General features: G+C 39.5%; 1 protein-coding gene across 2 annotated transcripts in view; it reads right to left on the bottom strand.

The window, feature by feature from the left end:
* Positions 1 to 359: 359 nt before the first annotated feature.
* Positions 360 to 15790, bottom strand: part of IPMK (inositol polyphosphate multikinase) — a 40917-nt gene continuing 25486 nt past the window's right edge. For both annotated transcript variants that reach the window (XM_040563681.1, XM_040563682.1), the window contains 3 exons: positions 14340 to 14512; positions 7102 to 7183; positions 360 to 6077 (listed from right to left, as the gene is read on the bottom strand). In XM_040563681.1, coding sequence (XP_040419615.1) covers positions 5443 to 6077; positions 7102 to 7183; positions 14340 to 14512 — 890 coding nt within the window. In that variant the 3' untranslated portion in view covers positions 360 to 5442. The remainder of the gene's footprint in view (positions 6078 to 7101; positions 7184 to 14339; positions 14513 to 15790) is intronic.

Here is a 15790-nt window from a genome sequence, read left to right as displayed (position 1 = left end):
ATGATTTCCTAACAGGGAAGAAGGTTTTAGGAAAGACTGGGCCGTTACAGACATCAAATGTGATGCTGACCAACAATTCATGTGCAATACAGCAAAGCATGGACTTTTGTCGAAAAGCCAAATTCTTTTGTCTTAATTTTTAAAGACGACTCTTGTGTACCAAGGCAGGTATTTGCAATGAACAATAGCAATGGATGCCGTGAAAAAAATATGGTGGTAAACTGGTAAATCCAATGTACACATATACAGAATATGGGAAAGAAGAGAAAGAGGGGAATCAGTCAGTGCAGGTAGATTCAAGAAAACATTTTTTCAAGAGTCTTCCGGTATTAAAAACAAACCAATTATACTTGCAAGTCACTTGCAGAAACTTTTAATAATTTGCCAAATATACAGCTATTAGAATTACCCTAAATATCAATTATAATTAAATTACAAAAGTTGGTAGATAGCATAGTACAATGTCCTATAAAATAAAGACATGTAATATTAACAATACCCCCTGCAGTCCGATAATGGCAAAAATAGCAAATGAAATTACAAACACATACAAATCAGAGGAGACCGAGTGACGGCATTAGACACTTGAATCAAAGAAACTGACACCAGACTAGATACATTCATCCCTCAAGCATAATAAATGTAGAACTTTAGATTTTAAAAACAATTAACAACACAGCATCAGGTGCAATTTCACATGCTTTCGTTTATCTTCCAGTACAGTTCCCAGAGTATTAAAGTGCCTTTGTGCACTCTAGTTTCATTTATAGTCAGGTGCAATACACATATTTGGAAGTTAGTTCATAGGTCACTTTTTTCCTAATAAAATAACTATTTGAACCAATGTACACAATTCAAACGGAGGTGTTTTAAAAGTACCTTTGTTCTTGGTGGCTATTTTCTGTTGAATGTCATGTAACACAGAAATTAAACTCCAAATATACGGGGCCCATCTCCATTAAACAAGACCACAGAAGCCGTTTCTGGAAGTATGTTTTCTGTTGTGTAATCCTTAGCTGTCTTCCTTGTCTCCCCTTTCAAACACTGCTAAAATAATCACATTTGTCCTTTTGATGACGACCTTCTCTGCAGCTTTCACTTACAGATTGCCACAAAAACAGTAAAGGCAGCATCTGGCCTGCAACTATGGAGAGGAATGTACGTTACAAACAGCATCCTGCAACAGCCTGTTGTAATTTGATGAATATAGGTGGACAGCATCAGCCTACCCGAGAGATACTTGAAGACTTCACAGCCTTTGGATCATATCAGGATTATCTGCACTGCAGAACTGACCAGCCGTCCTGTGCTTCTTACGAACTTTCACCACTTCCCACTACACTACCTTCTTAAACCCAAGCCTCAACATTAATTGCAGTAAGAAAAGGAAAACTTCGTGCACGGTTTGGCTGTCACTCACCTTGCCCCCAAAATGTTCTCTGGAAAACACACACAAGCAAATATCACAAAACCTACTATCTAATCTCCAAAGTATGTTCTGTACTAAAATTCCACTTCTACTTCTTCACGGTAGAAAGTGCAAAAGGGAAATTGCATTTCCCACATTGAGGCATTTTGATGGCATTTTTCAATACCTGCACTTTAAGAGCAGTTACGGGGCACGAGTGTTTTGTTGTTGTTGTTTTGTTTAGGAAATCAAAGTTTCATTTTAAATTATTCTACAATGATGCTAGGAGGTCACCTGTGGTACCAGAGCAAGGACTGAAGAAGGCACTCTGGAGGAAAGCTTACTTGGAGAGAAAAAAAAAAAAAAAAAGAGGAGAATGAACAACAAGTAACTTTAAACAGTCCTACCACTGTCTTCCTATACCTGACAATGGTTAACGTCATGAAGTTAAAAAACAATGAGAATGGTTTGTAAGCTTGGGCTGTGAACACCACTGGTGACATGCCAGTGCAGGTCATGTCTTCCCTGTGCTGCTGTTATAGGCTCATGCTCAGTACTGTGTGATCCAGGCTCAAACCAGCCTGAGCTCGCGGCAGGTGAGAGTGCTGCTGGAGCTCTAGATGTATGGTAAGCTAAAATTACTTAAACAAAATCATGTGCACTTTGTTAATCAAACTAAAGGGAATTAGTGGTTTCTTAATCCACTGACTTAGACTTTAAAAGTTCCTCCATGAAACTGTAGAGTTACAGAAAAGAACAGTCTGGCTATGCACTACAGCAGAAAAATAGAAAACAGTACAAGGTTCATGTGAATCACAATAAGTCTCAGTTTTAGTTCATAAAATGATTTGGTTAAAATACTTTACATGTTTCATAATGGTATAATTTTTCCAATGTACTTTATGCAACAAATTCCACCCATATCCAAAAATACCATGTATGTAAATACTTATGTTGTTTTTGTTTTTTACAAAACTGTATACAATTCAAACTCTCCTTAAGTAAGCCTATACACAATTCTCACAATCACCCAGGTAGAAAGTCTTCAGAATAAGTATATTCTCAGAGAATACATGAATGACAATGCTTCCATGCATCTTCCCTTTTGACAATTGATTCTGCTAAATCAAACTCTTATTGCTTAAAATCAAAACAGACAGGTTTCATCAACGACAACAGCACTCGAATACCACGCCAGCCTGGGGAAGAGACCTGCTTTCAGCTTTATTGGACAGAAATACCTATCAGCCTCGTTACCAGTTCTGTGAAGATGTCCACGTAGCTGTTGCCTGTCCTGTACGTTTTGCACAGAGAACAAACAAGAGGCATCACTGGCAGGGAGGGAGATCGAAGGGAATACATACTTTTAGTGTCCAGCGTCTCCCTTTACATTTTCTAATTAATTCTGTGAAACATCTCCAACTGTAACTGAAAACAATCTGATCTGATCAGATACAAGACACTACAAACACCAAATCTAAAGTGTGCAAGAACAATGTGAACATAATGCCTTTGTGGGCTTAAATTCACATTCGGTACTATGCCAAAACACCTCTATGGCAAGCTTTATTTACACAACTTCCAATTAAAAATACTGTTATCTCTCAAGCTACATTTTAAATTAACAGAAATACATCCATAATGTACTACCAGTAAAAAAAAAAATGATAAAATGATTTATTTTTTTTTATTCAAAATAATCTGACAGTTTAACAATATTCCAGGTGCATTACAAACACTGCCATAGTCAACACAACAATCAATACTTAAAGAGCATTCAAACACTGAAGACATATCTTAAAGCAGAGACAGGAGAATGCGCTTACACTAAGAGCATACAGGTCATTTTCCAATAACTGACTCCTTTGAGGCAGATGTCTGAATTCTCTGGCACAAAAAATGGATTAAAATCCAGAAGAGATGAATTACAGAGGACAAAAATTCAGAAGTAAAAATGTTTTCCCCTGTATTTTCTACAAAACATTGTGACTTTTTATTACATGGCCACTATCAGCCTAGACTACCCTAGTGTTGACTAGTTACGGGATAAAACAACAACATCATAACACACAACCCAGCATTAAAGCAAACAAAACCACCAACTCTTCCTAGAATATGGCTAAATTAGTTCACAGAGAGTTGGGAATATATTAACTATATAGTGCAATGGAAATAGCAGGTGGAAAAAATACTTTATCTTCCTGATAATTTTCCCCTCAGCCTTCACCATAATTTGCGTAAAAATTTCAACACAATGATACTGCCCCTCCTGCAAGCATCTTTCCCTATGCTTCAGAACATTGTGTTGCTAACTGATTGCTTCAACTCCTCAGTGTATTGGCCAATATTAGGTCTAACACTTAAATAATGTAGTTCTACGCATGATACCCTGTTTCTTCCAATTAACCCAGGATCTAAAAAGGAGCTAAAATTTCAGCTTTATTTAAAACGGCGTATTTGTTCAAAAAGTGTTTGTCTCTGACATAGAAAACAGATGTCAAATCAAGAACATGCAAAGCTGCATACACAGAGGAGTGCATAGTGCAGAACATCACAGAGAGAGCAGCAAGGCCACAATGTCACATGAAGTCCACACTTAAAAGCTGTATGTTGCCAATGACCGAATCCATTCTAAAAAGTTTTACTCGTGGGGCTTGCTTAAAGCATTAAAATCTTACTTTACGGATCACGCTCCGACGTGACTTGTGTATAGCTGACTACACGTGCATGTTAGGACAGCCACGTACACAGCATACAGAGGAGACACACCATCATCCCAACCTCAAGTATTCCATATGAAAGCCTTAATTTTTCCTGTGAAAAAGAATGAAGTGGGACAACTTTCAAATCATACGGCTTGCTTGGGTGTTAATTAAAAAAAAAAAAAAAGCTGCTTTAGCCCAGGGTAACAGAACCACGACTCCATTGAAACCCACGGAGGTTCGTCTGGTTGCTCCAGGGCTTGACTGCATCTTCACAGCACAGGGTCCTTCATCCGCATCGCTCATCGCTTCCAGCTGGTGCTCCCTGGCGGTTGGAACCTGGAATGCTTCTTGCAAAAATACAAGTGGCAAACGGCTTGAGGAAATCTCTGTATGCTTACACAAAATGCTTCATCTCCCCGTTCAATTAGTTTGCTTTTAAAAGCAACGTTTTTTGGAGAAGGGCCATCAGAACAAAGGAGTGAAGCATTTCCCTTAGTCACAACATCAGATGCTCCATTAACAGATTGACTTAATCTCCTAAACCAAATTAGTTCCTGGAATATCTCACGCTCATTTTTTTTTCTTCACTTTTTCTCAGAAAGTTTCTCTAGCAGTTGTGCAGTTTAAACTTGTTACCACATTTTAGTCCAGCATTTTCTTAGCACCTCAACACAAATTACATCACAGCTTGCCTGCAATAAACATCGGCTACAGACAACCACTGAGAGGGGAAGCGCCCACAGCAGGGTTAGAAGAACAGCGACATCGCCCCGTTACATTGAGAAGCACTTTTTGATACGCTGGTTCCCAGGTTAGATGACTGAATCTAAACAGGATTTCTCTCAAAACAGGGTTAACTCCAGTTATTCGAATACAGTAAACACAAGAGGGCAGTACTGAGGACATCAGTCCCGTACTTCATAGTTTTCAGTCCGTTTTCTAAAAACCTGTTAATGGAGATATGGCTCAGTGTCAAGGCTAAGTGAGCAAATGTTATCTAAGCTGAAGTTGTTATGGGAACTAACACAACCCCTGCTTATTGTACAACTGTACTCCTTGGATTTCAGCCAGCCAAATACGCTGCATCCTACCAATTTGCCTATCCTGCATAATCTCAAGTATCTTCACCCTTTTGCATTCCCCAATTAACTACCAATTATTTTCCTGAGTGAGATTATAAAAAGTTAAACCCTTCTACCAAAAGTACAAAGACAAATAAAATAGAGTAGAACAATACAAACCCAGTTATACAGCATTACAAGTGCAGAAATTCGTCATGTTGTTGCTCTTCATTATCGTTGGCCCCCAGTAAAAACCATAACAAAGAATCTAGTTATCCAAAATATTTTGAAGTACTGTGATTAAATTTTTCAGACCATAAATGTATCCCTCATCCTTTGTGTTGCTAGGAAACACGTGAGCAAAATCTATCATTCGCACTTCTACGTTTACGCTTTCCTTGATCTCTGCTGGCATGTGACAGAAAACTTTTTCCAGTTGGGGTATAACATTTCCATTCAGATGCTCCTGTGTGATGCAAGTGCTGCTTTTCCACACGTTGTCTTGCTCCAAGTTTTCAACTTTTAGCGAGAGCTGACTGTGGTGCCTCTTAGAGTATGCCTTTTTGTGAAGTGCATAAAATTTGGACAAGCCTTTACTTACGGAGGCCTCAATTTTTCCATTCTCTGTAGAATTTATTACATGAATGTTGTTATTATACTCCAGTATGTCTCCACCTGATAACAGTCCTTTGGGCACTCCCCTCTTCTCTGCCAAGGTGACATCGCTCAATCGCACGGTTGTTGCCTGACACGAACCTTCATAAACAAACAGTAACGAGCTTGCATAAAAGTTGAGTTGCTTCTGGCCCTCAAACCACGCCAAAATTTTTTCAATCTTCTGAATGCTAACAGCAATCGCGTCTTTTCTCAGGCAGTACCCGTTGTGGAAAAACTTGGCGATGCCTGCAAGAAATAGACGTTTTTGAGGATTATTTTCACCTCTGAAATGAAATCAAATGCTGTTCATTTATTTGGGGATGGGAACGATTCCTGATTTGAAGGGACAGGCAGCATTCAGTTTCCTTTCAAGCACAGTTATTAAATGAATCAGAACTGAACTGAGGAACTCAGGTACTTTCAGTCACCTCCCCACACAGGTCCTGCTGTACAGAACAGCTGGGCTATACATATACAGAACCTATGTTGGGCTTGGATCATAAAAAAATAGCCACTCTATGTATCAAGCAGTAGATGAACACAGTTCCTGCTCCCCTCATCATTTAAAGCAAGCATCTCAACTGTTTTGGGCAGGGACCCACTAAATTCTCCAGGGATAAACAAGCTTCAGCAGCTCCCAGCTTCTTTATCACAAGTGACAGAGCTGACAAGTTGGTGCCAGCTCTAGAGAGGGGTGTGTGTGTGTGTCTGTCTGTCCTTCTGTCCCCAGGGGGGGACAGACAAACAGATGTCAGTTAATGACTAGTTTGAAATATTTATCACCAAATAGACATACAGTGGTAACATTTTTATTTATTGTTAGTGTAGAGCAAGGTAAGAATTGATTTCAAGTGAGATGGTCAGTGAAAAGTGTGTTTATAGCAGCTTTTTAATATAACAGACAGCACTTACTCACAGAATACAACCAGAAATATAAATATACAGATTAAAAACATTAACACTTCTAAGATTTCTACCTCAATGGAGTATCAAGCCTCAATTCTGCAAAGAGATTGGATTCTACCACAATTACTCCCTTATTAATAGTAAAAGGGATGTGTATTGAGGAAATTCTTATAACTGTTGTTACAGCCAACTGCACATTTAACTTAGGGTTGACAGGTAGTTCAGATGATACAGGGCACAGCTAAAGACCCATCTGGCAAGAGGAGAGAAAGGGAGTTTTTAAATGGGAGCACAGAGACTACTTTTTCACACAGTTCTAAAATAATAGTAATATCAAATACCCAACAGCACTGAGCTCCCTTACCATCCTTTACTGTTTCCTTCGTCAAGCCCCTTCCGTAGTGCTGGTTTTGCGTCTCGTAGCTGTCAGAAGAGACATGGTAAACCTGCAAGAAACAAGAAGGTACATCTGTTCTTATTTAGGGCAACCAAGATTTTCTGCATGAGACGCCTTACAGACAGGTTACAAATCTTTGGTACCACTTATCCCTTCTGTAGCTGTAAGTTAGTTAAGAGGTCAGCACTGCCCTCTAGTGCTCCGATCTGCAAAACAGTGCCCCTGCATATCTTGGGGTTAATCTAGAAGTTGTATTTTCCTGCATCAGAAAGACATCATACTAGTTACAGAAAACATTTTACATAGTACATACCTTGCAGATCAATGCTAAGATGTGAAACCATCACACTCCTACTAATGTTGCTACAAATATTAATTCTGTAAGACTTAACATGCTCATGCATTCACTACAACTATTTTGCAGTTCTTAAAAATATTTGGTACAACAGCAAAACAACAAAAAGTGCTATGATGTGACCAGGAGTGCCCAGTACACAAGACCCATCTGAAACTACGATTTTTGGCACAAATGAGGTTACATGAAATAAAGACAGTAGCCGAGTGAAAGCTCGATTCCAGCAGATACTGGTATAACCAGCACAACGCCCTCGCCTGAAAGGGAGGCAAATCACACGGGTACAGTTTTGCCCATATCAGGAATTGCACAAGCTTAACAACTTAATTAAAAACTGTTTTATACAGAGACACATTTTCTCTCTAACTGAAATAATTTCCATTGTAGAAACGTGCCAGCCAGCCAGGCCCAAATATAATTTGTTTATGAGAGTGTAGACAATTCCTACTTGCAGAAATAATGGTGTTACCAAGCAGGCGGTTGTCTCTGGCAGAAACTTTCTGCTTGGCATTTGTTCAGACCACCCAACCCTGCGGCACCCATCCCGACTGCCGCGCTCTGCCCTCACTTCACCCGCCGCACAGAGAGAGGATCCCACAGAGAGCAAGTGGGGCTGCACCGGTGAGGCACCTGCCCACGGGCAGTGAAAATTGGTGTATAAAATTGAGTGGTATATGAAAAATAGTAATAACAAAAAAGCAGAATTCTCTTTTTTTTGTTTGTTTGTTTTTTTTGCAGCCTCCCACACCAAAACTTCTCTCCCTCATCCAAACCGCGATGAGCACAGTCTGAAAACACAGGCCCAAACTCTTGCTTTGCAGAGCAGCTAGAAGGAAACGTCTCAAAAAATTCTTACTGTGACAAAAAGATTCAAGTAATTACACTCAGTGTCCCCAAGGAACTCAGATCCTGGTGTGTGGAAACAGAGACTCCAGCCACCAGCCACACATTGAAAGGGCAGTAAATAATTCCGATTGTACTAAAGAAACAACATTAGTAAGCCTGAATGTTTCAACTCGCTTGGTAGCAGGGATTACTTCCCACTGTTATGACTCCGACTTCTACTGCTGTAACAGCTACAGAAAGTGAGGTCCTGCTGCCTATAAATTGCAGAAGAGCGCAGTGAAAGAGGCGAGTTATTTTAAAAGAACATCTGACTAGTGTGACTTTGGTTTCACTAAAACAATCGTTTTTCTCCACTTCTTTTCTTTAAAGCACATTAGATAGAGTATAAAACATACGAAGACAAAGACAACTTATTTAAATACTTCAAGTACCAGAACTACTTTCAAAAGCTTTCAAAAACTTTCAAAATTTCAAAAAAGAACACATGCAAAAGGTAATTAAATACATCAAGAATAATAAAGTGTTCCTTGGGTAGAGGAGCAAAAGTCTGGAGACTGCATCCATGTTTTTACAAGCTGCATCTTCATTTCAATGGCATCAAGCATGCGCGTTCAGTTGGTCTAGGGGCAGCTGCCTGCACACATCTGCACAGCAGCACGCTCACGAACACATAATCCTGTTTACCAGAACCTTATCTCTTAGCCATAGGAGCTAACCGTTTCTGCGACACGGGCAGTTGCTCAAAAATGCTGATTAAGATCTGCAAGCTCATTTTCTTTTCCAAAGAAATGCTGGAACAGCGCATAAGCCCCCTGTGCCTCTGAGCGGAGTTTCCCACGAAGCCACCCTACCTCTTCTCATAACTTGCACAGACCCATTCCCCCCAGTTTTAGAGGTTTAAAACTCTTATGTGCAAGTTTTGCATCAGTTGGGCATTTTTAACTATACAAAATGGTTGGTGACAAATTGCTAAGTCCCACACATACCAGCACTGCAACGTACATATTTAACTATCTTGTGAATAAGCATGCTCAGAATACCCTTGGTTACCAAAGGGCTTGGCTGCAGTTCTAAGTTATTTTTCTTTTCTTGAAGACAATAGTATTGAAGGACAACACATGCAGGTAATCGTGAAAGTATTCTCCACGTTAGCCAAAGAGCTGTCTCTTAATTCTCCTCAAAGCCTTCTCTCAATGGCAAGGAAGTGGCTGCTTGAACCATTCCTGGAAGACCTCAGCGAAACACAAACACATTAAGCCCCGTACTGAAAGCAGAGGAACAGAAACCCCAGCTCAGATAGGAGCAATCTTTCACCACATCTTGCTTGGTCCTCACCCCAAAAACAAAGGGATCGCTGTGCTGTAGCGGCACGAGGCCGAAATTGACTTCCGAGCCGAGAGGCTTCTTGCCTCACCGTGCTTTTGTTCACGCTGTCACTGCGGCTAATCTGCTCCCAACCCTTCCCAAAAGGATATTTGCCTTTGAACCAACTTTTCTTCTGTAACCCTGTTGTTGCGACTGCCTGTACTAGCCCATTTCTGTCAAAACAACGGCAAGTCAAATAAGTCACATCTGTAGCCTCAACAACAGCCAAGAAATTATTAGACAGGAAAATCTCATTCCTTGTCCACCTGCCACGGCTCGTTACACGTTTGCTCTGAATTCACATAAGGAGTTCCACTGCATAGTGCAAGACAAAGAAAATGAATGAGATCTGCAAATCATCTGTAAGAAAAGTCCTGCTTGATCAGGGATTTTTGCACATTACTACCAGGCAAGAATGGAGATGTTTCGGTCAACAGCGTGTAGGCTCCTCCTTGTGCCTACAAGCACTCCCAGTTCAGTGAGGTTTCTGCATAAACAAAGCTGGAATCCAGCAAGATAAAAAGTTTTTTGGTTTTAATTATTATTAGTAGGGACTCTGTGTGGGCAGCATGTCAAACAATCCCGATAATTAGCTGACAAGGGAAATTATTTTTGGAGTTTCTCTTCCAAAAGCATTTGGCTTTTGGTTCCCCACATGAGGTGTTAAATTATTACTGTTTCCATATGCACACATTTTTGTACCATTTTTAAAATTATGGTGTTAGTACAGTGAGACAGTTTGGAAACCTTGCAGCTGCAGCTTTAGAACGTTAAGTTGAAGACTGACTCCAGGAAAGCAAAATATCAAACATTATACAGTGTTATTTACACTAATTCAGTGCTGGCTTACATGGTGAAGCAGAAAAATACACAACTGTTCAAATACTTACCTATGGAAACTCCCTAACTTGTAGAATTATCACTGAAATATGTATTTTCACACTTTTTACTCACACCTCATCATTATCCCCATGCAATGCACAGGTTTCCTTTATGCCTGAAGAAGCCGGGTTTCTCCGCAGCCCTGTGATCTCTCAGGGACTTGTTCCTGCCACTATGGAAGACTTAAACACTGAGTTTTAATAAACCCTATCTTTAATAAATTTAGTAAGTTGTAGAATGAAATTATGATGAAACCTATTCAGTGACAGAGCAGAACAATAACCTCCTAAATAAAAGAAACAGAGACATTGCAGTTAAGTCCTGAAGCACTTTTAAAATAGCTGAATACATTATTTTGGATTCCCAAAACTTCCACAGAGCAGCTCGTTAGAATAAATTTCTCTTATGCCTGCTTTTTATAATAACAGGGAGAAAAAGGAGGCCACCTCTCATGTCATCCATCCCCTGCTTTTTCCTAACATACAGGAGCTGTTATCAGCCATAAGGACACAACTGTACCAGCTGTCGTTTATCTGATGAGTCCCTCACCCAAGAGGATGACAGATGAGCATCCTGAACTCTAGAAATGAATTTCTGAAACATCCTTCAATTGACTGGCAGATACGGGACTCAGGGGAATTGCTGCGCTCAGTTTTGCAGCACGGATTGGACACTGTTGAATTTGTGAACATTTTCTTTTTTGCTTTTGTTTTGTCTTCCTCTGTTTTCTGAAACAAAGCTTGAATTAGATTATGGAAATATAAAACAAACAAAAAAAAGCCTTTTTTTTCAAGGAAAAATATGAATGCTAGATGCAGGATTTAATAGCTTTCTTATTGTTCCCCTACTAAATCTTAATTGATATATCAGGGCTTACAAAAATTGCAATGTTAGAAAAGGTTCATACAGAAAGAAAATGGTCTCAGCTGCAGTTAGTTTTAAAATATCTTGCAGGAACATGTGCTGTAGATTAGGAAATTTGCTTTTAGAAACAGCTTTGATAAGGTATCCGCATTAATGTATGCAATAAATCATAGGCACAAACAAAAGTACATGATGGATTATACAGGCAAAGTTACATAATCATTGCTCCGTGTTTTAAAAACATGTTTCACAAAAATTGTGAGCTATGTAATACTGCAATCAAGATGATCTGAAAAAGAAAAAAAAAAAAAAAAAACCTGTAGAAATTGGGAATTGTGGAGTCTGAAAGGGCTGTGAATCAAGATCACAACCCACACATTCTGCTTTTATTCAACAGCAAATAAAACACTATTTTTAATACTGCATACACTGCTAAGATATTTCTTGTATATTTATGTCTACTAGTAAAACCATACTGCAACCTGTATTTCTGTTACTGAAACTGTAACTTAGTGTTCTGACTTATATTTGAGCTCTCCCTACTTCTGTAACAAATGTATGTCCTCAACCATCTGAAGGAAGGAACCCCTGCGCTGACTATGAAATAGGTTTTTAACAAATGTTACTGAACTGACTGTGCTTTCTAAATGTGGCTCCATGCATTTCTTCTGCCTATTCAGTGAATAAAGATGAGCGTGCTTTAGCACGTGCCAAATGCCAGAGCCATGTCCATAAAACAAAGCTCTGCCAGTTAGATTATTATCATTTTTTAAAGGATAAACCCTATGTATGTATGTATAACTAGATGATTACTTACTTATCAGTGCATGAAAAAGCTGTATTGATGACTTTTGGTTAAAAAGGACTATAAATACATTTTTGTTTTAAAAAAAGGTGTAACATTTTTGCTCGTATCTTTCTTTGTGACAGCTTTTATGCTGTGTGCTTTAAAAGCATAGAGAACTGCATTTTTCCTTTTTTTTTTTTCCTGGTACCCCCTTTCTTGCTTTTCCAAAATAGGAAGAGTGAGATACCTCCTTCATCCCCAGTATTGCAAATAACACTGAACCAAGAGATTAAAATCAAAACTCTCTTCTTTCTAGGTTGTGTGATACCACGCAAACATGTTTGCCCAGCAAACGCCAGCATCCCTTACCCAGCATGTTAGCTGTTACAGGCAGAAAATGCCTGTACAGGAGAGGGTTTTACATCACGTCCTGAATCCTGGAATAATAAAGCCAGCAGACAGGCAGAGAGCACCCCATAATCGAGAGGAGGCAAGCTGAGCACAGAAAATGCCTTGTTTGTGAATGTGGGCTTTGCTAAGTGCTGCGTGAGGGGAGGAGGAACCTTTTGAAATCTTTCTGGAAAATAACTTCAACATGCAATTTGGTTCCAAGCGCACAAAACACATCTCATCTAGTTAAACACCGGATGGGAAACTGCAGTGCTTGGGAGAACCATCATTATAAACACAGCTTTAATTAGGGAATCAAAAGAATTTCTGCAACAGGATCAAGATGCCAGTAAACGACAAGGTTACAAACAAAAACACAGAACACCGTGGAAGCAAGCACCCCTTTTACGCTGTCAGGACACAAAGAACGTGAAGTACGTTGTTTTACGGATGAGATAAGAAAGGTTATGTAATGATACAAGCCAAATCCAAGGCTATAATCTTCAGCCTTCCTTCTCGATCCAAACTGTTGGACTGGTTTTTGACTCAACTCCCACATGCTCTCTCACAGGCTTGCATAATTACTACTCATGACCACTATAATTTATAGCTGTAAAAGCTTATCTCAAGACAAAGTTAAGGCTGAGAGCCTAGGCAATTAGGTACAAAACACTGCAGAGATTAGAATTATTTCAGACAATGGTGCAATCTGGGTACTGTTGCTTTCTAAGCAATGTAGAGGCTTACCAAAGTCTCCAGCCATTTATGTTTGCTGATGCAAGCCGCAAAGCCCTGGCTTCCTCCATGCGAGTATGGCAAATAAAATCTCACATCAAAAGTATTCCTGAGCCAGTTGTGGCAGGTAAAAAATACTTCAAATGCATTGCATCAGGCAATCATTACTGACATTAACGCATTTGTGTTACTGATCCATAAACGTTCTGTAAAGCTTTTCCTTATGCTTAAGTATTACAGCAGTCAATACACTAATACTCATTCATCTTTCTCCACGTTTAAAAGAAGGAAATCTAATGGAGTCACTAAGGACATCTGAAGGCCTTTACCCACCTCAGACTAAGCTCCAACTGACAGTCGTTCCTCAAGCACGTATGCATCAAAGACATTTTCTTTTGATTGAAAGCTTTTTTAACTGAAGACTGTAAGCAGCTATTTATAACTATGCATATCACCTCTGAAAAGCTAACTTACTCTTCCCTAAATATAAAAATTACATTATTTTTATAAAAGCAAATCAAAAATAAAAAAAGACTTGGAGAGGACACAGATTGTTACTAAATTATGAAGACTGGTCCTTTCTGTAAATCTCTGATATAAGCCTAAACACCAAAAAAAAATGCTTTACAATCTTTAAAACCAATAGCTGTGCAACAAAAAACGATTGCAACTACATTCAGTTTTGAATGAATATCATCTAGCCCAACACCTTTCCTGTATGTGTGTATATATAGAGAGAGAGAGGCTGCAAATAAACTCTCAGAAGGGGCACAGCCAAGTTAAACACTTGTGAAGGGAAGCAATGTTTTGAAACATACTTCGCATGACAGTTGATACCAGTACTACCAACACACTGAGATAACACTTTATTTACACAAAACTCAAAAGCACTGTCATTTGCTAGATAAACTAGCTGCTGTATCTGGTGTTGGACAACAGACTAGAGCATAAGCTGAATTTGAAAACAAAACAAGTCCTTACCCTCATGCCAAGTACCAAAAAGCCAATCTCTTCCATCAGCGGGTACTTGCTGACCTGCTGCTGTATCTTCTCAGCTGAAGCATACGGATCGTAACTTTTCTGCCCTATTTTTACGTCCATTATGCAAGGCTTATTAAACTTACGGGTCACATCTTCCAGTTTTAGATACATATCTGTAGAAAAGACAAAACTTTGGTTAGCAGTGGGGCAAAGCAAAATAATCACAGAGTTTCTGCTGAGCTTCTGTGGAGGAGGGAAAATAGTTAAAGGGCTCACATGATGTTAGGCCTCAGAGTCACGTTTGTCTCTGAACACAGCCTAAGTTACGGTCACTGGCAGCCACAAACTCCGTTGGCATTAAATTCTGAATGCATTCTGGTTTAGAAAATAATATATAATTAAAGAGTGCTAGCCTGGCACTCAAATTCAAATTATTGCCGAAATGAAACTGAGGAGGAGCTGTTATTAAGCCAGTAACATACTTCAAATCACATTAATAAGCACATACACACACTGGTTACTGCATGGCTGTTTTTTCAACGGAGACTGCGTTTTCTTTCTGTGTGAGAGGGGTAGAATTCAAACTGCAGTTTTCTCTTTCTGTCATTTTAGAAAGGAAATTAACATTTCATAGTGCAACGAGTCTCCTTTTTCTCCTCCCTTGCCCCCTTTCTCCTTGGGCACCTTTTGGGGACAACACTCCTCAAATCCTAGGCTGCCTCTTGGCCATTTCCAGAAGTCCTTTTGGGTGAGTCGACTACAACAGCCCCAGCCCCTCAGAGTGCCCGAAGATTTAAAGGAGGATGTAAAACCTGGTCAAACTGGTTTATGCTTTTCTCCAACATAGGTAAGAGATTATTTTCCAGCATGATTTATGACACTGATTGTCAGAGCACACCAAGAAAACCAACTCCCCCAGTAACTGCCTACAACTCGGTTGGAGAAAGCGTGCACACATCTCCAGCCCTTGGGAGGGCACGACGTGTACGAAGGAAAAGCTGGGCATCAACACCCCTCTCATTCTTCACATCAGCTTCTGCTAAGCCTGCTTTTATCAGGCCCAAACCTCCCATAAAAATCCATTTTTCTTTTGGAGTCCAGCCTACTCCATGAGCATGTTTCCTTGGCTTTAATGCAATCTGCATACACACGGACGCTGTGTTCTTCCCCATTCCTTCAGAATAATCTCAAATGGGATTGCCAAAGAAAGCAAAAACCTCTGCAGTTAAATTTTAAAGAGGGAAGAGGGACAAAGTGCCTTAATTTCACAGCTGTACAGAAAAGTAACAAAGTCAGTTAGAGTCGTCAAGAAAAAAGGAACAAATAATGTTCCTTTCTACTCAGTAAGTAGAGACTCTTCCTTAAAGATATGAAACTGCTTTTTTATTTACTTACGTCCTATTTAGAGCTTCGATTTTTACACCATTATCACCATGATCAAACGACCCAAT

Source organism: Cygnus olor, chromosome 7 (genome assembly GCF_009769625.2).
Source record: "Cygnus olor isolate bCygOlo1 chromosome 7, bCygOlo1.pri.v2, whole genome shotgun sequence".
In the NCBI taxonomy this organism is placed as follows: Eukaryota; Metazoa; Chordata; class Aves; order Anseriformes; family Anatidae; genus Cygnus; species Cygnus olor.
Note: the sequence above shows the minus strand (reverse complement) of the source record. Positions and strands in the feature narration are given on the sequence as shown.